The sequence below is a fragment of the Urocitellus parryii genome, chromosome 10 (genome assembly GCF_045843805.1).
Source record: "Urocitellus parryii isolate mUroPar1 chromosome 10, mUroPar1.hap1, whole genome shotgun sequence".
Taxonomy (NCBI): Eukaryota; Metazoa; Chordata; class Mammalia; order Rodentia; family Sciuridae; genus Urocitellus; species Urocitellus parryii.
In genome coordinates this window covers 96,804,685-96,826,024 of record NC_135540.1, presented here as the reverse complement: position 1 = coordinate 96,826,024, position 21,340 = coordinate 96,804,685, and the positions used below count along the sequence as shown (strand labels likewise).

The 21,340-nt window shown below is 32.3% G+C and overlaps 1 protein-coding gene across 1 annotated transcript in view; it reads right to left on the bottom strand.

The window, feature by feature from the left end:
* The window catches only part of Tecrl (trans-2,3-enoyl-CoA reductase like), an 84,903-nt gene that overhangs the window by 15,864 nt on the left and 47,699 nt on the right, over window positions 1–21,340 (bottom strand). The window contains exons 4-5 of the mRNA XM_026395027.2: window positions 14,818–14,921; window positions 3,047–3,162 (exon numbers count right to left, since the gene is read on the bottom strand). Of these exons, the coding sequence (XP_026250812.2) occupies window positions 3,047–3,162; window positions 14,818–14,921 (220 nt within the window). The remainder of the gene's footprint in view (window positions 1–3,046; window positions 3,163–14,817; window positions 14,922–21,340) is intronic.

Below are 21,340 nucleotides of genomic sequence, written 5' to 3'. Positions count from 1 at the left end.
TGGCAAGGAATTTAGATCATAGCTTTAAATTTAGATGCTTGCTAGCCTTAGGTAAAAGAGATACCAGTGTGCCTTGAGGCACTAGCTGCCTGGAGGAAGAATTACTGTGCAAGTGATAAGGGCCCTAACAGGGCCAATTTCCCACAGCTTATCACCTCTTGTTTATCTTAAAGAGACCTTCTTTCCAATAATTACCTTTGGTGGCATTTGAGGGCTTTCTCTCTTTGTTAGGGTCAGACCAATCAGGTCTCTTCCACGCATTAAGCCTTTGCTCTAAATATATTTTCTTGCATCTTTCGTATTCTTTCTTTCTTTTGTTTTTTAAATAAAAAGCACTCACTATTTTTATATTTATTTATTTGTTTGTTTGTTTATGTGGTTCTGGGGATTGAACCCAGGGCCTTGTGCATGCAAGGCAAGCACTCTACCAACTGAGCTATGTCCCTAGCCCCTAGTATTATTTCTTACTACTACTTTTTCAGACTTTTATTTACAGTAGGCCCACACCTCCAAGTGTTATTTCTTCTCTCCCCATGCAGGCTGTGGGTCAATAGTATCTGGGTTAAGTCAACCAGAAGTCTATCATTTATGAATTCATAAAAATATAATATATAATATACCTCTAATGTTAGGTACATGTTCTATGTGATGTGTATGTTAATAATTAACACAAAAATTATTTAAAAGGTGAAAAAAAAACAATGTGGGTATCTGGAGTATAAACCTTCTTAGGCAGCAAAACAAACAGACAAAAAAAAGCAAATGTCATGATATGGAAGGTTGATTTGTAAATTCTAAGGATTGGTAAGGGAAATTATATCTCTCTTCATTTCTGGGTTATGTTTCAGAGTATTTATAAAAATGCTTGAGTAATACAACTTCCCACTTTTTAAAAGAAAGCATAAAATTAGCCGGGTGTGGTGGCACATGCTTATACTCCCAGTGGCTTGGGAGGCTAAAGCAGGAGGATTATGAGTTCAAAGCCAGCCTCAGCAAGGCTAAGAAATTCAGTGAGACCCTATCTCTAAAAAAATGCAAAATAGGGTTGGGGATGTGTTTTAGTGGTTTAGTGCCCCTAAATTCAATCTCCAGTAACCAAAACAAACAAAGCCTAAAATTTAGATTAAATCTGGCAACATACCAGAACTCTAAATAAGAAATTTTGGCTCAAGATATGATAGCCACGAAATAGGTCCCCAGTTTGTTTTATATTATTATAACACAGGGGCATAGGAAAGAGGAGACCATACATAGCATACACAGCTAGAACATTCCTGTTGAGATATTTGCCCCACTGTATATAGTTGATAACTAAACAAATCTAATTTCATTTTGAAATATTTTTATTGTATTTGATTATGTTGGGCTTCCTATCTAGCACCAGATTTTTCTTTGTCCATTCCCAAACTTATTGTAAATCCACAAATAAGTTTGGGTCTAGTTCTTTTTCCCAATCATAATATTTGAGAATATCTTATCCTTTATCAGGTAAGATTCAAGATGTGAGGGTTATGAAGTAAAGCATAGCTTTAACTCTACAGAGCTACAAGGGAGGCAGATCATCAGGTTTCTCTTGAAGAAGATGATGAAGGAAATGTTTAGCTAATAGGTTGGTATTCAGGAAATACTTGAAGAAGATAGAGATTTTGCAGGAGATATGTCTTTATTCCAGTGCTCAAAGGTTTCTAAGAGAGCCAATGAACTTCATGGTACTTAAACATTCTGTATAAATTTAGCAAAACTAAACAAAACAGAAAATATTTTGAGTTTATAACATGACTGAAAGCAATTTTCATGACTTAACATTTGAGTTGTGACAATTGGGTGTGGAATTTGAAAATCGATTTTCTAAATATTGAGAAACAATATTATCCTGAAGTTAAAGTATCTTAGAAGTGTTGAGATCATTTTGCACATTTCTGTTAAATGCCTAAATTTCAAAAGGAGTTTGACATCTACTCTGACATGCTTTGTATGCAGTTGTTATATTTGTTCTTCTGAAACAATATGACAAACAGACATTTATCAAAGAAATATTATTAAAGTTTTTGTGTTTGCATTTAAGAGTAGTAACCATTGTCAGTTAATTCTTTTGAGAATGCTGCTTAAAAATATTCTTTATTTATACTGTGCTATGTATCTAGTACATGTTACATATTTGCTCTAAAAAATTAGTGGTAGCCATTACATTTTCTTTCTAATCTCTCAGCCTCAGTTGTTTTCTAAATGAATTAGACATTCTCTTCATTTAAGGAAAAACAAAAAAAGAAGTTAATATTCCTAGGCAAGACCATCATCAGTGAGATCCAATGTCTCCTTACTTGGCTCTATCTCTGCTATCCTAGACTTCTTTATGTTGCTACCATGCACTAAAAAAAATTGTCATTCCTAAAAATCTATTACTTTTATTAGTATAACTGTATTATTTAAAATTTCCATTTTTCTCAAAATATAACAATAAATTTTGTGTAAATATGTTTTAACATTCTTTTTGGGGGGAGAGGATACCGGGGATTGAACTCAGGGGCACTGGATCACTGAGCCACATCCCCAGATCTATTTTGTATTTTATTTAGAGACAATGTCTCATTGAGTTGCTTAGCAACTTGCTTTTATTGAGGTGGGCTTTGAAACCTTGATCCTCCTGCCTCAGCCTCCTGAGCCCATGGGATTACAGGCATGTGCCATCTTGCCCAGTGATGTTTTAATTTTTTATGAAATCCATACATATTCAGTACAAATTTTACTTCAAACTTACTTTTTTTTTTTTTTTTGTTCCTAGAAAGGGAGATGTGGTATAAGACTCTGGTGTTCTGGGCAGCAACAGAATGTTATTCATCACTGATTGCCACACAATCATGAAAGTGAACAGCTGATAAGTCTACGATTTACTATGTTGTTAAGCTATAATGTTCCATAAATTAGGCATACTACATGAATTTAGAAATGAAATTTTCAATTTATAATGGGTTTATCCAGCCCTAAACCCGCTGTAATTTGAGAAGTATCTCCTCCCAAAAGTGTAAGAGCTATATGAATTACTTACTGTACCACTGGGTGGCGTATACTTCTAGTGCTCTCTTTCCTGTCATATACATATGAGATCCTCAAATAAAACAGGAGGTATATTAGCAGAGGTCCTGTGTATTCAGCCACAAATACCTGGAAAGAAGAAGGTAATTTGGATTTAAAATAATTTTATAAGTTTTTCAAGGTTTACTTATCTTCCTTAGTATTCATCTACTGCCTGAACTGGTAAAATGGCTAGGTGAAGACATGCTATTTTAAAATAATTATATAAGATGCTAACATAAATAAATCTTCCTTAGAAGAACCATGCAAGAGTTAAGGAGAACTCATTATATGCAAAAAGTTAATTTAAAATAAAAACAAATATTGAGACTCGGATGATGGCAGTGTGGATCTAGGCAGCAAACCCTGACTCTTCTACAAATTTCAGAAAAAAAAAAAAAAGCAGTAAAAGAACAATTGACCAGAAAGGTGGGTGACAGAATAACCCTCACCAAAACTCAGTATTGGACTACTCGGGAGATGGGGGGACTTGGAATTTGGTTACTGGAGTAGAAAATCAGGACATTTCCTAACCCTAAAGTCTGACCAGTGTATAGTTGGTGGAGGGGTAACAGAGAGAAAGAAGAAGAGGAAAAGCCCATAATCCTGACTTAACAATAGTTGAAAAGAAATGTGAATCAAATTAAAATGGGACAGAAGCAGCAAGAACAGTGAAGGAAATCACACAGTTTATCCCAAATTGTGGTCAGAAATCTGTTTCAGGCAAGGCAAGCAGTTTGTAGAGTCTAACAGGTAAAAACAATGATGTGCAGTAATCAGGGTGAGACTTCTGTGCAACAGTCTGTCAGCAGGAAGCTTGCTCTCACAGGCCCCTCAGTTGCAGACAGCCATCATGAGAGGGGAGCAGGTGCTCAAGAATTCACAATAACCAGACAGCTACTGGAGCTCACACAAAGCCTGGCCCAATAACAGCCTACACTCCAGTTGAGGAAAAGTACTCCAGTCACCCACATCAGGCAGAACAAGAGAGGTTTTTGCCACAGACTGCTCACAGGGAGCCTGCATTCAGGTGCCACACATTTGCAATCACCAAGCTTTATGCTGCCATAAAGAAATTCCAGCTGTGTGGAGCAGGTTGCCAGCATTCCAATCAGCAACAGTGCTCAGCTCTGCACCCTGTGCTTCCACACCCAACAAAAACAGTCAGAAGATGCACCACCCTTCCAAACATGCAGATTTGGATCTCTAATCTAACTAACAAGCACCATCTGGCAAGAAAACCATAACAACCATGGAAATAGTTTCTGTGCCCCAGAATCTCTAGAAGAATCCACAGCTGTGAGTTCCTGAGTTTCCAGACATAAACTAAAAGTTCTTCAGAATTATATATATATATATATATATATATATATATATATATATATATATATATACTGTTAAGATAAAGAACCTAACATATCTATAACGTATTTCATGTATGAACAATAAAATTTATTTATTTTCTTCTCAGTTGGATATGGAACCTGGAACTTTTTTTTATAATAGCTGTATTTTAGGACACAAAGCAAATCTTAGCAAAGAAAGAGAGGAGGTGGGGAGGGAGGGAGAGAGATTAAATTCTATCAGATCATATTGGAATAAAATTAGAAATCAACAAAATAAAGAACAGAAACTATTTGTAACTTTTGGAGATTAATTAATAGAATTTTGAGTAAGGAATGGGTTATGGAAGAAATCAGGGGAGAAATCAAACAATTTTAAAAACAAATGAGAATGGAATTAAAACAATTAAAACTCTCTTGGATATTATGAAAGCAATTTTAACAGGAAAATTTATAGCATTGTACATTAAAAAACAAAACAATTAATATCCCAAATAAATAATCAAATGTTATAGAAAAGTAAAAAAAAATTAAATAAGTAGAAGATACGAAATAAAATCAAAGCCAAAATTAGTAAAATTAAAAATTAAAGGTAATAAAAATTATTAATGTGACAAATATTTGACTCTTTGAAATGAAAAAGATTGCTAAACACTTAGCCAAATGAGTCAAAAGAGAGAGAAGACTCAAATCAGCAAAATTAGAGATGAAAGAGGAGATATGACCACATATACTTCTGAAATCCAGATAATCATTAGAATCTATTTTGAAAATTGATGTTCCAATAAATTAGAAAATCTAGAAGTTATTAACTTTCTAGATACAAATGACCTATCCAAATTAAACTAAAAGGATATAGATAGCCTAAACAGACCAATATCAAGCAATGAGAGTGAAACAGAAATTAAAAGCTTTCCAGCAAAGAAAATCTCAGGACCAGATGGATTCTTTGCAAAGTTCTAACAGATCTTTAAAGAGTAACTAATATCAATCTTTCTTAAATTATTCCATGAAATACAAAGAGAGGGAAAGACGGAATAAAAAACTCACAAATTCATCCTAAGACGCTAGTAATCATTTGGATACAAAAACCAAACACTCAGTCAAGGAAAGAAAGCTACAGAACAATATTCCTGATGAACATAGATGTAAAAATCTTTATTAAAATATTAGCAAACCACATTCAGTAAAACATTAAGAAGATAGTACACCATGATCAAGTGGGTTTCATCCTACTGATGTAAATATGGTTCTAAGTATGCAAATCAATAAATGTAATTCATTTAAAAAAAATTAAGGAAGAGAATCACATGATTATCTCTAAAGTTGCAGAAAAGGCCTTTGACAAAATCAAGCATAGTTTCATGTTAAAAATGCTGGAAAATTAAGGAATAGAAGGAACTTACATCAACATTATAAAGTCTATGTCTGACAAATGTAAAACCAACATAATGCTAGTAGAAAAAACCCAAAGCATTTCCTCTAAAATCAGGAACAGGAAAAAATGTACACTCTTACCAATCTTATTAATATAGTTCTTGAAAGTCTAACCAGTGCAATCTGGCAAGAGAAGTAAATTAAAGGTATACAAATAGAAAAAGAACTGTTAAATTATTTTTGCTGATGACTTGATTCTGTATGTGAAGACCCAAAAAGCTACACTAAAAGATTTCTAGGGATGATAGGCAGGTTCAGCAAAGTAGCAGAGCACAAAATCAATATAAAAGAAGGGGGAGAAGGAAGAAGAGGAGAAAGAGGAGGAGGAGAGAAACTATCACTATCCTGGAGTATAATAATTAATCTTCTGAGAAAAAATTAGGAATATTATCTCATTCATAATAACCTCAAAAAAATGAAAAAGAAGGAGGAGGAGGAAGAGGAGGAGGAGGAAGAAGAGGAAGAGGAGGAGAAGGAGGAGGAGCAGGAGGAGGAGGAGGAGGAGGAGGAGGAGGAGGAGGAGGAGGTAACTAAAGAGGTAAAAGCTCTCTTACAATGAAAACTATAAAATACTGAAGAAAGAAATAGAAGAAGACATTAGAAGATGGAAAGACTTCATATGTTATAGCATAGACAAAATCAACATCATCAAAATGTTCATATTAACAAAAGTCTCATAAAAAATAAATTCAATATCCACTGAAATACAACTGATATTATTTACAGAACTGGAAAAAACAGTGCTAAAATTTATTTGGAATAATAAAAAATACAGAAAAGACAAAGCAATACTGAGCAAGAAGGGTAATGCTTGAGGCATTACAATACCTGATCTCAAAATATACTACAGAACTACAGTAACAAATACAGAATGGTACTGGCATCAAAACAGGCATGAAAAACAGTGAAATAAAATAAAAGACACTAAGACAGACTCACTAAGATACTTTACTCTGATTCTAAATAAAGGTGGCGAAAACTTGTTGGAGAAAAGATGGCCTTTTTAACAAATGATGCTGGAAAACTTAATATCCATATGTAGAATAATGAAATTAGATCTCCATCTTCTTTCCTGCACAAAAGTCAACTCAAAGTAGACTACATACATAGAACTTAGACATAGAAATTAGATCAGAACCACATAGAACTACATAGAAAAATATAGAACTACAGACATAGAAATTAGATCAGAAACACTGAGACTATCAGAAGAAAGCATAGGCTCACTATTGGTACAGGTTCCAACTTCCTTAACAAGGCCCCTAAAGGTCAAGACACAAAAGTAAGAATCAACAAACTTGATGGCATCAAATTAAAACAAAACAAAACAAAAACTTTCTGCATAGCAAGTGAAATAAGGGCCTGAAGAAAGAGTCTAGAGAATGAGAGAAAATATTTACCAGTAACTTTTCTGATGGCGAATTAAAATACAGATATGTAAAAAGCTTAACACCAAAATAAACAAATAACTAACTGGATCAATAAGTGGGCAAAAGAACTAAACAGACTTTACTCAAAGAAGAAGCATAAATGACCAACAAGTATATCAAAAACATTTAATATCCCTAAGAATCAGGGAAATGCAAATTAAAACTACATTGAGATTTCATCTCATGCCATTTAGAATGACAATCATCAAAATATGAGTAATAATAAATATCAGAAACTATATGAGGAAAAAGATATATTTATACATGTTTTGGAGGGACTGCAAATGAATCTATCCAATGGAAAACAGTATGGCAATTTCTCAAAAGGCAGGAATGGAATCACCATATGACCCAGTTATAGCACTCCTTGGTATTTATCCAAGAGAACTAAATTCAGAGTGTAAAGCAATTCAAGCAAATCAGTGTTTTTAACAGGGCAATTCACAATAGTCGCGTTGTAGAACCAGCCAAATTGCTCATCAACAGATGAATGGATAAAGAGAATGCAGTATCTCTACAAAATGGAGTTTTACTAAGCCGTAAAGAATTATAGAATTTTGACATTTGATGGTAAATCGGTGGAACTAGAGAATATTATGCTAAATGGAAAAAAAACAGACCCCAAAGCTGAGGGTTTAATGTTTTTTCTCATATGTGGAAACTAAGGAAAATAATAAGAAAGCAAAATAAAGAAGATAAAAGGAGATCATGGAGTAGAGGAAGGTAGTAGAGAGGGAGGCAGAATGGATGCAGAAAGGAGGAACTGAGGGATGCAATTGACCAAATTATGGTATGTGTGTGTGTCTGTGTGTGTGTGTGTGTGTGTGTGTGTGTGTGAATTTACCATACTAGATTTGCCTTAATGTATATCTATAAAGCCCCCAGTTCAAATAAACAAATAAAAGAAAGACCAGAAGCATAGAGGAAAGAGAACAGGGGGAAGGAAAGAGGAAATACTGGGGACTGAAAGGGAGCAAATTATATACCATATATAATGAGGTCAAAATGAACCCCACTATTATGTATAACTACAATGCAATAAATAATAAAAATAAAATGGACAACTATAACAGTATACAATAGTGAAACTGCATTAATACGAAAATAGAAAATACTGAAACTAATAAACTGATTTTTAAAAATTGGAACAAAGGAGATTTTATTTCACTAAACAACTTTAATGTATTTTTTCACTTCCTCAACCCAATGTATACTCTTTCTTCCATAAGAACTGTCCCTCTCATATTCCATGTATTATCTTAACTCAGTTGATTTGACTCTGATTCAGACTGAATTAATTCAGTTCTTTTTTTTTTTTATCATACCTTAATTCTAATGAGTGTAGTTGTGTGGCAAAAATAATTGACTTCAAAGTGCTAGGGCAGGGAGAAATTATATTCTGCAGAATTTTTAACTAACAAGACACTAACAAAATTTGAAAAAAAAATCATCAGAAACAAGACAGTGTGACTGAGAAAAGAATAGTTGGTTGACTGGTTTTCTGATAATTTTACAAATCTGATAACTGCTCATTATTTGATTTTGTTTTAATGCTAAAATGAGTCTAAAGTCACTCTGAAATATTCAGAAAGAAAAGAAATGTAATTAACTTACTTCTGAGTATTCAAGGATAATAGAAACCATACAGATAATGCTAAGTTTGACTGCCATTAACTGCTTTGTTTTCACCATTTTCTAAAGGAAAAAAAAAACTGAATCTGCACTCTTTGTTCAAATATGAAACTAAGACATTTGTTAAAATTATGTTCACCACTTTACTGAAATTTGAATTTATTATGTATATGTATGTGTGTGTGATTTTATATAAATTTATACTTAAATGTAAGTCTATTACATGGTTTTTATAATAATAATACATAATAAATATGGCCTTTTTTACATGCGGGTCTCTGGTTATAATTCTACTTTTAGCAATATATATCTCATAAGCCAAGAAAGACTTCTGAAGGTAAACATAATACAATATCTGGTTGATCCATTGTAAAAGCAACTTTGTTTGAGAGACTATCTTAATTTATGACTTATGACATGCCAGATTTTTCAAATATAAGGAGAATGTTCACTATTGAATGTCTGTTGATAGGGTCTAGTCAACACATTGTAATAATGAGGAAGTTGAACATTTTTGTACAACAACAAAAAAAGTTTAAAAATATATCTCGGCATCAAATAATCTAATAAAATAACATTTGAGCAAATTCTCTAGACATAGATCAAAAAAGAACAATGATGTGAACAATAGTTAATCTGAATAAAAGTCACTATTAAGTTAATAAAAGCCTACCATAGATATGAAGTTTCTTTGGACCAGAGGAAATTAAATTATATTCTTATCACTATGTCTCATAAAAAGAAATCTGAAAACCATGCTAGTGTACATGAATATATTTTAGAAGGCTCAATACTTTATCACATATATTGTTAAGGCTGAAACATGGAAGTTAAAAAGGTACATAAATATGAAGTGTACATATTTAAATCACTAGAGGATGATAATAACTAACTTTTGGACAATGCATTTTTAGAAAAAAATTCATTTGAGTCTAAATATAAGAAAAGATGAAAGATGTTTTACTAAGCTGAGAAAGTAATCAAAAAATGTTTCAATATAAGGACCAAATATTAAAATGTTAATATAATAGCTTATCAAAATAGAATTGCTCTTCCACAAAGAAGTAAAAAATTAAAAATATATAAAAATCAGGCATAAGCAAACAGAAATGCATATGTACACAGGTCAAGTGAATTATAAGAACTTACAAAAAAATCTCCAATATAAACCATAATCTGAGATTCTATATCAAAAGAAGTAATTACATTTTCTACTTATTTTGAAGATATAATCTACATTTAAATTTTGACTTATTTCCGTTATCAACCTGTACTCATTTATACTTTTTACAAAGTTTCTGGATGAAATTAACATATTGCTTTTAATGCAAAATTCATTACTTCTGCTAGGCAAATGATGTGATTGAGAGTTGTTGGAATTCTGTAAAATCTTCAACTTGTTATGCAATCATCCCTTGCTATCTATGGTGATGGATTCTGGGACCAGTGCAGATACCACAAGCCATGGTTGCCCATGTCTGTAAACTGACATAATATTTACAAATTACCATTTGCATTTTCTAGTATACTCCAAATTATATCTAGATTATTTAAAATATCTAATAAGATGTAAATAGTATGCAAACAGTTGTATGCTGTATTGTTTAAAAAATATTGAGAAAAAATAAATGTGTTTTTGTCCAGTACAGATACAAACATTTTACATATAACAGCATAGTGTATGATCCATGGTTGTTTCAGTCCATGGATAGAGTGCCCCACAGAAATGGAAAATCAACTGCATATGTATATTTCTAAAATGCAAAGGGGAAAAGGCAACTTTATTTTTTAATAAATAGAAGCAACAACATGAGGCTGCATTGTTGATTGTTTGGAACTTGCGTACTCAAACAGTGTTTATTGCATTTGATCCTATCTTGAAACAGAAATCTTTTCAGCACTAACAATGTTAAGGTGTTGGAATTACTTTATTGTCATAAAATTACCAAATGGAAATTGGAAACAAAAGAAATTGCCTGTTTCAGACTTGTAGGAAATTAACAACAAAAATAAAGTGTTTCCAATCTTCATATCCTCAAGAAAAGAGAAGTACAAATAAAATTATGAGAACACTTTCCAAAAATAATATCACTTTGTATTAATGAATGTTATTGAAGATAACATAATATTACATGAAAATTGGTTTTAACATATTTTTAGTTTGGTTGTTATATTTGATTGTTATATGGAGAAGTTTAGTTTAGGTACTAGGTAATTTAAACAAATCATTCTAATGAGCCCAGAGAGAAAAGATTTATCAAAATATTTTTAATAGTATTTTTAGGTTCCAGAGAGCTCTTGAGTCTTTGAAGATTTGGGATTTCAAACCTTTGAAAAGGTGCTCTGGAGAAAACCAATTTAACCTGGGATATGAAGCCTAATAAGAGCATGAAAAATGAATAAGCAGATCTTTGACCATGCCCAGGAATGTAAATAATAATATTAATTTTAAAAACCTGTGGCCCATTATCTCTCAGGTATGAAGATACCTAATAAGTATTGTTTTCACAGGTACTATAGCTCAGCCTGAAATAATTTCAATCATTGAATAGATCAAGATGACCTGTACCCAATAGTGCAATCAGTCCATCCAGAGTATGATAAATTATCTTTGAAAGAAGATAACATCACCCTCAGACTGAGTTATCTTTCAAAGTTTTTCACATAATATTTTTGTACTTGTCAAAAGTATGTGGGTATACCATGACTGGGGATATTGTGACCCAAATTAAGGGGAACAGCAGACATTTGAAATAAATGCATTGAAGATTTACATGACAAGAATAACACAGAGAGAGAGAGAGAGAGAGAGAGAGAGAGAGAGAGAGAGAGAGAGAGAGTTAAAAAGCCTGTTGTTTATGTGTTCAAAGACATGGTTGAGAATTCCAGATACCTGAAAACCTATAAAGACAGTATTCTTAAATTAAATCATTTTCAAACTGAAAACTTTTTGCACAGTGAAAATTCTTGTTAGAAGATAAAAAGAAAAGTTAAAGATGAAGAGAAATTATTTGCAAATCACACATTAAACAAAGGACTTTTTTTTAGAATATATAAAGAACTCTCAAAACTCACTGTTATCACAGATAATTAAAAAAAAATATGTGCATAGAGAAATGTACACAGATGTGCATAGCAGTATAATTTATAGTAGCAGATTATTGGAAATCATGCAACTGGATTTCAGAAGGTGAATATTCCAATAAACTACATTTCCATTGTATAACCAAATACTATTCATCAATAAAAAAGAACCAAGTATTGACACATATAATAACTATCATGAAGGCATCGTACTTAGGGAAAAATCAATGTTATTCGCCCAAAAAACTGTTTATTACATCATTCTTCACAAGACAAAAATATTGAGATGATTGCCCCATGATAGAGAAAAGGGTATGCGAACATACAGGAGTAACATGAAAGAGTTCCTTAGAGGAGATAAAATAATCCTGAAGTTGATCTTGGTTTTAGAGGCATGAATTTAGGCAGGGAATAAATTGTCTATAGACATACACATTAATGTAAAAAATGTTGAAAACTAAGATCTTAATTTAATAGTATTTAGTAATGATGATTATGATATTTTCATATTAAGATTTTATCCTCAATCTTTTATTGAGGTAGGAGGTTTTTCAATAATGTGTAGCACACTTACTTTGTGCAAAACATTAAAATCTAAATTTTTACTTTGCTAAATTAAATAGATTATTTCCCAAAAAAAACCCCAACAAAATGCTTAGGAGCACATTTTAATGTTTTATAAATGCATATGAATGTTGTATGTTGTAAGCCATTGCTTTTGTTGTATAATTTATTTGATATAAAGTGAGTGTGATTGCAATGTAATGTGTATATTTTTAGCATTTAATAGGACTGGCTCAGTTGGTGAAAAATGATGTGTGAACCAGAGGACTGATTTAAAAATATCCAGCCTATTTCCAGAGTTCTCTTTGTCATTTAGATGACTTTCTCCTCAAATAAGATATAATTTTCTAGTACAGTTGTCATAGAATTCCACATTAGTGCTTTTACTATGCAGAGCTTATCCAAATGTTGCAGCTGGAAATTTTTAATGAACTCATGGTTAATGCTGCTCATCCTGACACAATTTCTGTAAACAGAATTCCCTTTTCATCATAAATGTGGGAAAAGAATCCTCGAATATTTTAACTTCAGTAGATCAAATCATCCTGTCCAGAATCCCTTTAAACCTGCTATGGAGGTGTCCTGTTTAAGTTTTAAAAACTTTGTGTACACAATGAATGCATGAATAGTTTTTTATTTTTTCCAAATATTATAATATAACTTTCAAGGATTTGGAACAATCTAAATTCATTTTTTAGTGCAACAAATTATCATTCAAAAGCTCAACAGATTTTGTAAACCGTAACAACTATTTACAACAATAACATCAGACCTTTAAAATAGAACTGAAAAAAAAAACATACAGAAAGAAAATACACCTCAAAAGCAAAGATTTTTAGAAAACTGACAGATATGATGATATTTTAATTAATAAATGTAAACTTGAATTTCTGTTTTAGAGAATTAAATAATAATGTGTGAATTAAGCTGCATTTGTAATATTTTTTTAATTGGTTGTTCAAAACATTACAGAGCTCATGATGTATCATCTTTCGTACATTTGACTCAATTGAGTTTTGAACTCCCATTTTTACCCCAAATACAGATTGCAGAATCAGGAAAGGTAGCAGAATACAACAGTCACTAATATGGCATTATGTAAAAATGTGGCATTTGTAATAATTTTTAAAATTGGTTCTTTAAAGGAAAAGCTCAAAGCACTATGAATGACAATGCTGATTTTTAATGTTATCAAAAGGAAAGCAACTTTGAAAGAAAAATATAAATAATAGTGATTTTATGGCAAACATGAAATGTAATTCGAAACAAAAAGGTCCAAATTTAAAGAGTACACATAAAAGAATGCCCTTTGTGAAAAAAATTAATTGAAAAAAATAGAATGCACTATTCTTTGTTCACGATTGTCAGATTAACATTACCTGCCTCTGTTACTAAAAATCTTATGGTATTTTCTCTTGCTGCTGAAACTTTTTCCTCAACTCATTCCATCACTTAAGAGTAGCTCAATGACTGTGAATGACCATTGAGTATTTTTACTTTTTTAGCACTTCATATTCTTTATTGTAGTCCTCATTCTTCTAATGCTATTGAAATCAATTGTGGCCATTTTGAGAGCTCCTATTGTCCCCAAAGAGAGCCAAAATAACCTTTCAAAAGCTGAAAGGAATCTTGCTTCTTCATTCTCAGAGTTTCCTGAAAGTCTTCCCTCTGCTCTCTTTTTACTGAATATTCTATCCCTCCCCTTTCCATAGTCAAAAGACAAAAGATTCTTTGATGTTCTTAGGCTCCTAGAAGGGAAGAGTAAAGAGATACCTTTCACCTGACAAAGCAGAGAAGAAGCACAGTTGATGCCCCAGGTCAGAAGGTGGATTGTGTGTGTGTGTGTGTGTGTGTGTGTGTGTGTGTAAATCCATATTTTCTTTATTAAACCATGGATTCCTTTCTCCCTCTCTTCCTTCCTTCTTTCTTTCTTTTTCCAATGGATTGAGCCGAAGGGCACTCTTTTGACACCGGGTCTCCATAAATTCCAATGACAGGCCTCCAACTTGGAATCCTCCCAGCTGAGCCACTGGGATTATGGGTGTATGCTCTAGCACCTGGCCATTAATTTCTGTTGCTCGAATTTTTCAATAGAACTTTGACTACCAGTTATATTAAGAATGTAGAAATAAAAATACCATCCATCCAGCCCAATACTTGTTTCACTGTCAATTTATTTGATAGAAATAATCTGTCAATATGTGAATTAGAACAAAATATGGGACATGTATATTGCATTTCAAGGTGACACTTACTGTGGTCCAGCTGACTTGCTGACCTAGGTCTGTAAAATACAGTGTTATAATAGAGGAAGCTGCAACACTTTGAATAGTGATGTGGTCCCTCAAAAAAGGTCCACCTAAGATAAAAAGAATAAGAAAATACTATTTAAATACAATTTGAAAATAAAGATAAATATTTTCTTAATTTGAAACCAATGACTGCAAAGAAATTTGTATAGAAAGTAAAATGCATAATAATCTTTCAAACTGAAAATAACGAACAATACATTTTATAAAATAAATGTATAGCTACTTTAAAAAATCTAGAATTAGAACCTAGTCAAATAAGATACAAGATTTTTTTATACAGTTTAATTTTAGACATTAATAAACCTAAATCTCAACTACTCTCTAAATGATTTTTTTTAATAAGGAAAATTAGATGCGGGTAGATGAATTCCAATGATCACTAAAAAGCATGAAAAGAGTGGCGTGATTTATCTTTTTAAAGATCACTCAGGATCTGTGTGGAAAATGAGAAGGGGAACAAAGAAGATTATTAGAGAGTCACTGAAAACTGATCAAGCAACAGATGATGTTCATTTGGATTAAAGTGGTAACTGATGGAAATATTGATGAATTATTCATTCCTGATATATTTTAATCACAGATCATGTTAAACTTGCTGATGAAATGGTTGAGAGGAGAGGATTCAGTGAGATAAAACAGTTCTTATATTTTTGGTTGAGTACTTAAGTGTATTATTATCTCATTTACTTACATGAAGAAGACTGAGAACAGAGCAGGATTTGGGAGTGCAAATTGAGAGTTCTATAAGCATATGTTACATTTTTGATATTTGTTATTCAAGAAATAGTTTTCATGTAAGCAGCTCAATGGATATCTCAGAAGATACTTGAAAGTCATTAACATTTAAAGCCACAGAGCTTGACTGGATGGTTTAAAAATTTAGTTTGAGGGCTGGGGATGTGGCTCAAGCTGTAATAACCCGCTCAACTGGCAAGCTCGAGGCACTGGGTTCGATCCTCAGCACCACATTAAAAATAAATAAATAAATAAATAAATAAATAAATAAATAGATAGATAGATAAATAAATAAATAAATAAATATGTTGTGTCCACTGAAAACTGAAAAATAAATATTAAAAAATTCTCTCTCTGTCTCTTCTCTCTCTTTAAAAAAAAGACTTAAAAAATTTAGTTTGAAAATAATAGAATAAAAACAAACTGAGCTCTCTAGCTCTTCAGGTTTCAGACACAGAGAGAGGAAGATACCCTAAAAGTTACTGAGAAGGACATTCACAAAATAGGATAGAAACCATGTCTTAGAAGAAGTAAACATTCTATTCATAACAATTAACACCAGACAAGTCTGAAATATTTGTAATAAAGATATGTATGTAAATTTTTTAGCATTGTTTATAATAACAAAAATTGGAAAAAAAAGCTTAAATATTCCTTAAAGAGATGAGATTAATGTGTTTTTAATTCATAACAATGTATATTATGGGGGAAGAAAAATTAGTGGAGTCACATGTACTAAATGGATAAATCTTGTGGGTATAATGCTGATATTTTTTGTTATTATAATTGCTATTATTTATATCATGCTTTATAGTGCAACTTGATTTGTAATATCCCTCTTATGAAAAGTTGTCATTCCATTTTCTTTTTTTGAAAGAAGCAGAAAAATGTTAATTTGAGTTTACCATGAGGTGATTTTTCAGAATTTCAAATGCTTATTTATATCCATAATCAGGGTTATTTAAAATAAGTTAAAATATATAGTTCTTGTGTATTACACTTAAAGATGGTAATATGATACATCCAATTTTATTAGTCAGAAAAATTATTTATTTTTATTTGTTCTTTTCTATTTTTATATTTGTGAGAGTTATAAAATTTGTATTGATAATTTTGAACCCTGACAACTTGACATATGGAGAAAAATAATATTAGTCTCAAAAATGACAATCTATTTTGAAATGATAGAGTTTTTACTTGAAAATATAGTATTCCAATTTTATTAAATTTTTTATTAATATAGTTCTAAATATATTGGGGTTCCTTTTGATATAATGACGCAAGCATGTTATATTAATTCAGTACCTAGTACTTCTCCTTTCCGTTTCCTCCTCCCTCCTGCTGTTCCCTTCATTCTACTCTACTGGTCTTTTTTTCCTATTTATTTATAGTTTGTTTTTTTAAATAATGCATTATAAACATACATAGAAATGGAATTCACTGTGATATATTCATATATGTACACAGGATAGTTTGGGCAGTTTCATTCCACTGTTCTTCCCTTTCCCATGCTTCCTCCCTCCCCCTCAATCCCCTTCTTCTACTCCACTGTGTTCTCATCTATTTTTATGTGATTCGCCCTCCTCTTATTTTCCCCCTTGTTTTGCTCTAGCTTCTACATATGAAATTACACATTCCACCCTTACTTATTTCACATAGCATGACGTTCTCCAGTTCCATCCATTTACTGGCAATTTTACTCTTCTTCATGGTTGAGTAAAACTCCACCATGCTATGGACCACATTTTCTTTATCCATTCATTAATTGACAGGCACATGGGCTTGATTCATAACTTGAATAACCGGAGAATTTAAATGGAAAAAGTAATAATACTCTGGGTACTTTAATGAGAACCATTTTACAGTTACACTACACAAATCTGCTTTAAATGTATACACACATACACACATGCATATACACATAAAATTGGTATTACCTTGAAAATGTGAATGTAGCTCAGATTTGTACTAAGAAGATATATGTGTTAGGCAGGTTTTTAATACATAGCTATAAGATTCTTGTCCTCTTTCTTATCCCTGGGATTGTGACTGTGATAATCATTGCTTTTTTACTAAATTGTGTTACTTGGCTTTTAGCAAAGGCAATTATCCAGGTGGACCTGATCTAATTGTGTGAACTTTAAAATCTATATTTAGAGATCAGAAACAAGAATTCAGAGATTGCATATGTTAGAAAGATTTGTGCTACTCTTAGCTGGAAGGCAGAGATGGGCACATGTCAAGACTACGGGTGGCCTCACAGAACAGATAAAACCCTTACCACCTGACATCCAGTAATTAAACAGAAGCCTCAGTCACATTATTGCAACAAACAAACAAATACAAGCACAATTTAAAGCACATACAAACTCTTACAACAACATGAATGAAGATGGAAGGGTGTTTTACTGAAGGGTCTTCAGATGAGAATTCATCTCCACCAACACTTTGATTACAGCTTTAACCTATGCTGAGCAGAGACTCCAGATATAATGTAAAATCAGCCTAATAAAAGGGAATAGCTCTGGAATGTTAAATTTGTGGTAATTTGTAACATAAAAAGCTAACAAAAAATATGAATCAAGATAAATAATTTGATTACTATATGGTCAATAATACTTTGAAATTGTATTATAGGAATGAGAAAATGTTAATAGGGAAAAAATTCTGATGCTTTGTATCACTTGAAAGTGTACTGAAAATACCTTTCCAACACACATTTATTGGCACTCCTAAAAGAAGGATTCGTTTTTATTCCTCTATCATCCTTGTTAATTTTAAGGGAGCACTGACCTTTTATTTTTAAAATGTTCCATCAATTTGACATTTTGAAAAACAACCTGACAAAATCCAGATATATCATAAATCACATCACTCTTAGATTTAGGAATCTGGACTCTGGTCCTTGGCCTTCCATGACTATGCTCCTATTCCAAGAGGGAGAAGCATGTGGAATCAAGAGAACATATCTAGCAGGAGATACTGCTGCTCTTTCTAGATGATAATTCAGTCAGGTAAGGACTTCACATTTCCTGCACACATTAACTCAAGTATAAGTTTGTCTTTGGATATTTTCTTAGGAATGGGCCAGGCTCTGGATTGCATACCCCTAAACCTGGGGTTTCTCAAGTCTGTTGTAGTTTATGCTTGTGGATATGTTTTATGTATTGGTTGCAGATAGTCATGAGAAGAGAATAAAAGCCAATTCTATCCATGTTTCAACTAATGTAGCGATCCAATAATAATAATAATTAGAAATTTAAACCAGTCTTTCCAGTTCATTATGAAGCATGTCATTAAGGTGGCAAAACAACATATTTTGCTTATCAGTTTGCATGACAGATTTACTGTAATAATAACTATAATTTTAACCATCCCCATATTCATATTATTCCCAGTATAACTTTGTAGTTTCTTCATAGACAGTTGATATGTACTTCTCCACCCTCAAATATAAGCTAATGACTTGCTTTGACTAACAGAATGTGAGGCAAGAGATCATTTACCACTTCCAAATCTGGGTCTAAAGAATTTTTGAGTGCATCTGCTTATTGTTTACATTTCTGTTTCCACCATGTGAAAAAGCGCAGAATTTCCTGCCAAAGGATGACAATCATATAGCACATGACCAAATAATTGGAGTCATGCTACAACAGTCATTAACAGTAAACACAGCTGCAAAAATTAATATAGTTAACTTCAGCCAAGTAGAGTCTGGTTCAGCAGAACCAGTGAGCTAAATAAATGTTTACCATTTTAACCATAAAAATCAAAGCTTGCCAATTTATAATAGCTAAGCTGTGGAACCAACCTAGGTGTCCTTCAATAGATGAATGGATAAACAAAATGTGGTACATATACACAATGGAATATTACTCAGCCATAAAGAAGAATAGACTCACAATAGGCTTTTGGGGTGGGGAGAGGGAGGAACACAGTTTCACCCAATTGGTCAAGGGTAATGTGGGAAGGGAAGGAGGATGAGAATAGGAAAGACAATAGAATATATCTAACATAACTTCCCTATGTTCATATATGAATACATGACCAGTGAAACTCCGCATCATGTACAACTACAAGAATGGGAAGTTATTCTCTCTCTCTCTCTCTCTCTCTCTCTCTCTCTCTCTCTCTATATATATATATATATATATATATATATATATATATATACATTCTCCTGTCATGTATAACTAAAAAAGAACAAAATAACTGAAAAACAATCAAAGTCTGCTAAATCTTGTTGATGCTTCAGAGATGTCTCTTTATAAAGATTTTGTATAAGTCTCTCATTTCATATGAGGTTATTGCCCATAAAGCAATTAATTCTGGTAAATATATTCTGTGAGCAAACATAATTAATTTTTCTGAGTCTGCTTTGTTTTATAGTACTGTGTATTTCATTTATAATATAATTATTTATTAATATGATTAGTGAAAAACTCATAGTATGCAAGAGTCATTACATGCTTTATAAAGACAATTTTTAGAATACTTAAAATGATTTAAGTATTTTATTAGTTCCACCTTACAAAAGAAGATCTATAGATAGGTAACTATAAAAGTCAAGGTTAAAATTCTAAAGTTACCTAAGTAAACTTTTTATTTTGCAACAATACTCTAATCTTTCAGTTAATTAAGTGACTCTTTTATCAAATACATTATCATGTTCCTATCCAAGGACTTATCAAACACTTATACCATGCTCAGATCAAATCCCAGTACACTCAATCAGGTAAATTGCTGAGGGCCATTGCCAAGTAGGAATGACGCATCGATATTTCCTCGCCAGCATACCCCATGTTAAATGGACTTGCCTTGGAAATTTGCTGTGACCTTGCATGTGTGTTTGAGAAAGGTGACCCTGCTCAAAGACCAGGGCGGATCCGGGTTTAGAGCTGATCAGGTTTGAGGAAGTTTCCCGCTCCTTGAGTTTAAGGCGTTCCCCGTTTAAGACAATAGGGGTTTTAGGGAAGTTGGAGGTTGAAGAATATTGCTGCTGGGATTAGGGTGTTCCTGCTGCTTGTTCCCGTTGAGTTCTCGTGAGATTCAAAATGGGATTTGGAAAAAGCCTCTTGGAGTAGGTAAATTGGGCGGAGAGATTTTAGATTGCCCCTGAACCTGTGTGAGTTCTGGAATAAAGGATTGATGTTTGAATCTACAAGGTGTGTGGTGGCTCCTGATTCTGTGCCAAGCAGAGACCTTGGCAGTAAATAAATGTAAGAAAAAAGCAAAAAGTTGGATTAACAATTCTGATTCCCTTATACTATCCTTGACATTCAAGTTACATTTCACATTGAGATCTTCAGCTGTCTTGGAGAACATTCTGTATATTAGAGTCAACGTCAGTAAACAGTATAACTGTTACATTTCATGTATTGTACTAGGATCTGTGGAGGAAGATGATGATGCTGTTTTCATAAACTCTAGGAAGTGAGAATTTTTCTTGAATATCTAAACAAGAATAATTCAGAGATTATCAAGAGTGTCACTTTTAAGAATGTCACGGATTCCTGTGTGTTTAATATACAGGTCTCATACAAAGAGGTCATATTTGAAAAAATATCAGTTAGAAAAAACATCTTTGAGACATAAGAGGAAATCTGCATTTGTCTTTATATGACAGTAATAGCTAAGAGTAGAGAACCTGAGTGTCAGCGAAAGCCTTAGAAAAAATTCAGTATATTAGTTAATGGAAATATTAAAAATGTAATTACTCAAATGTCTCTTG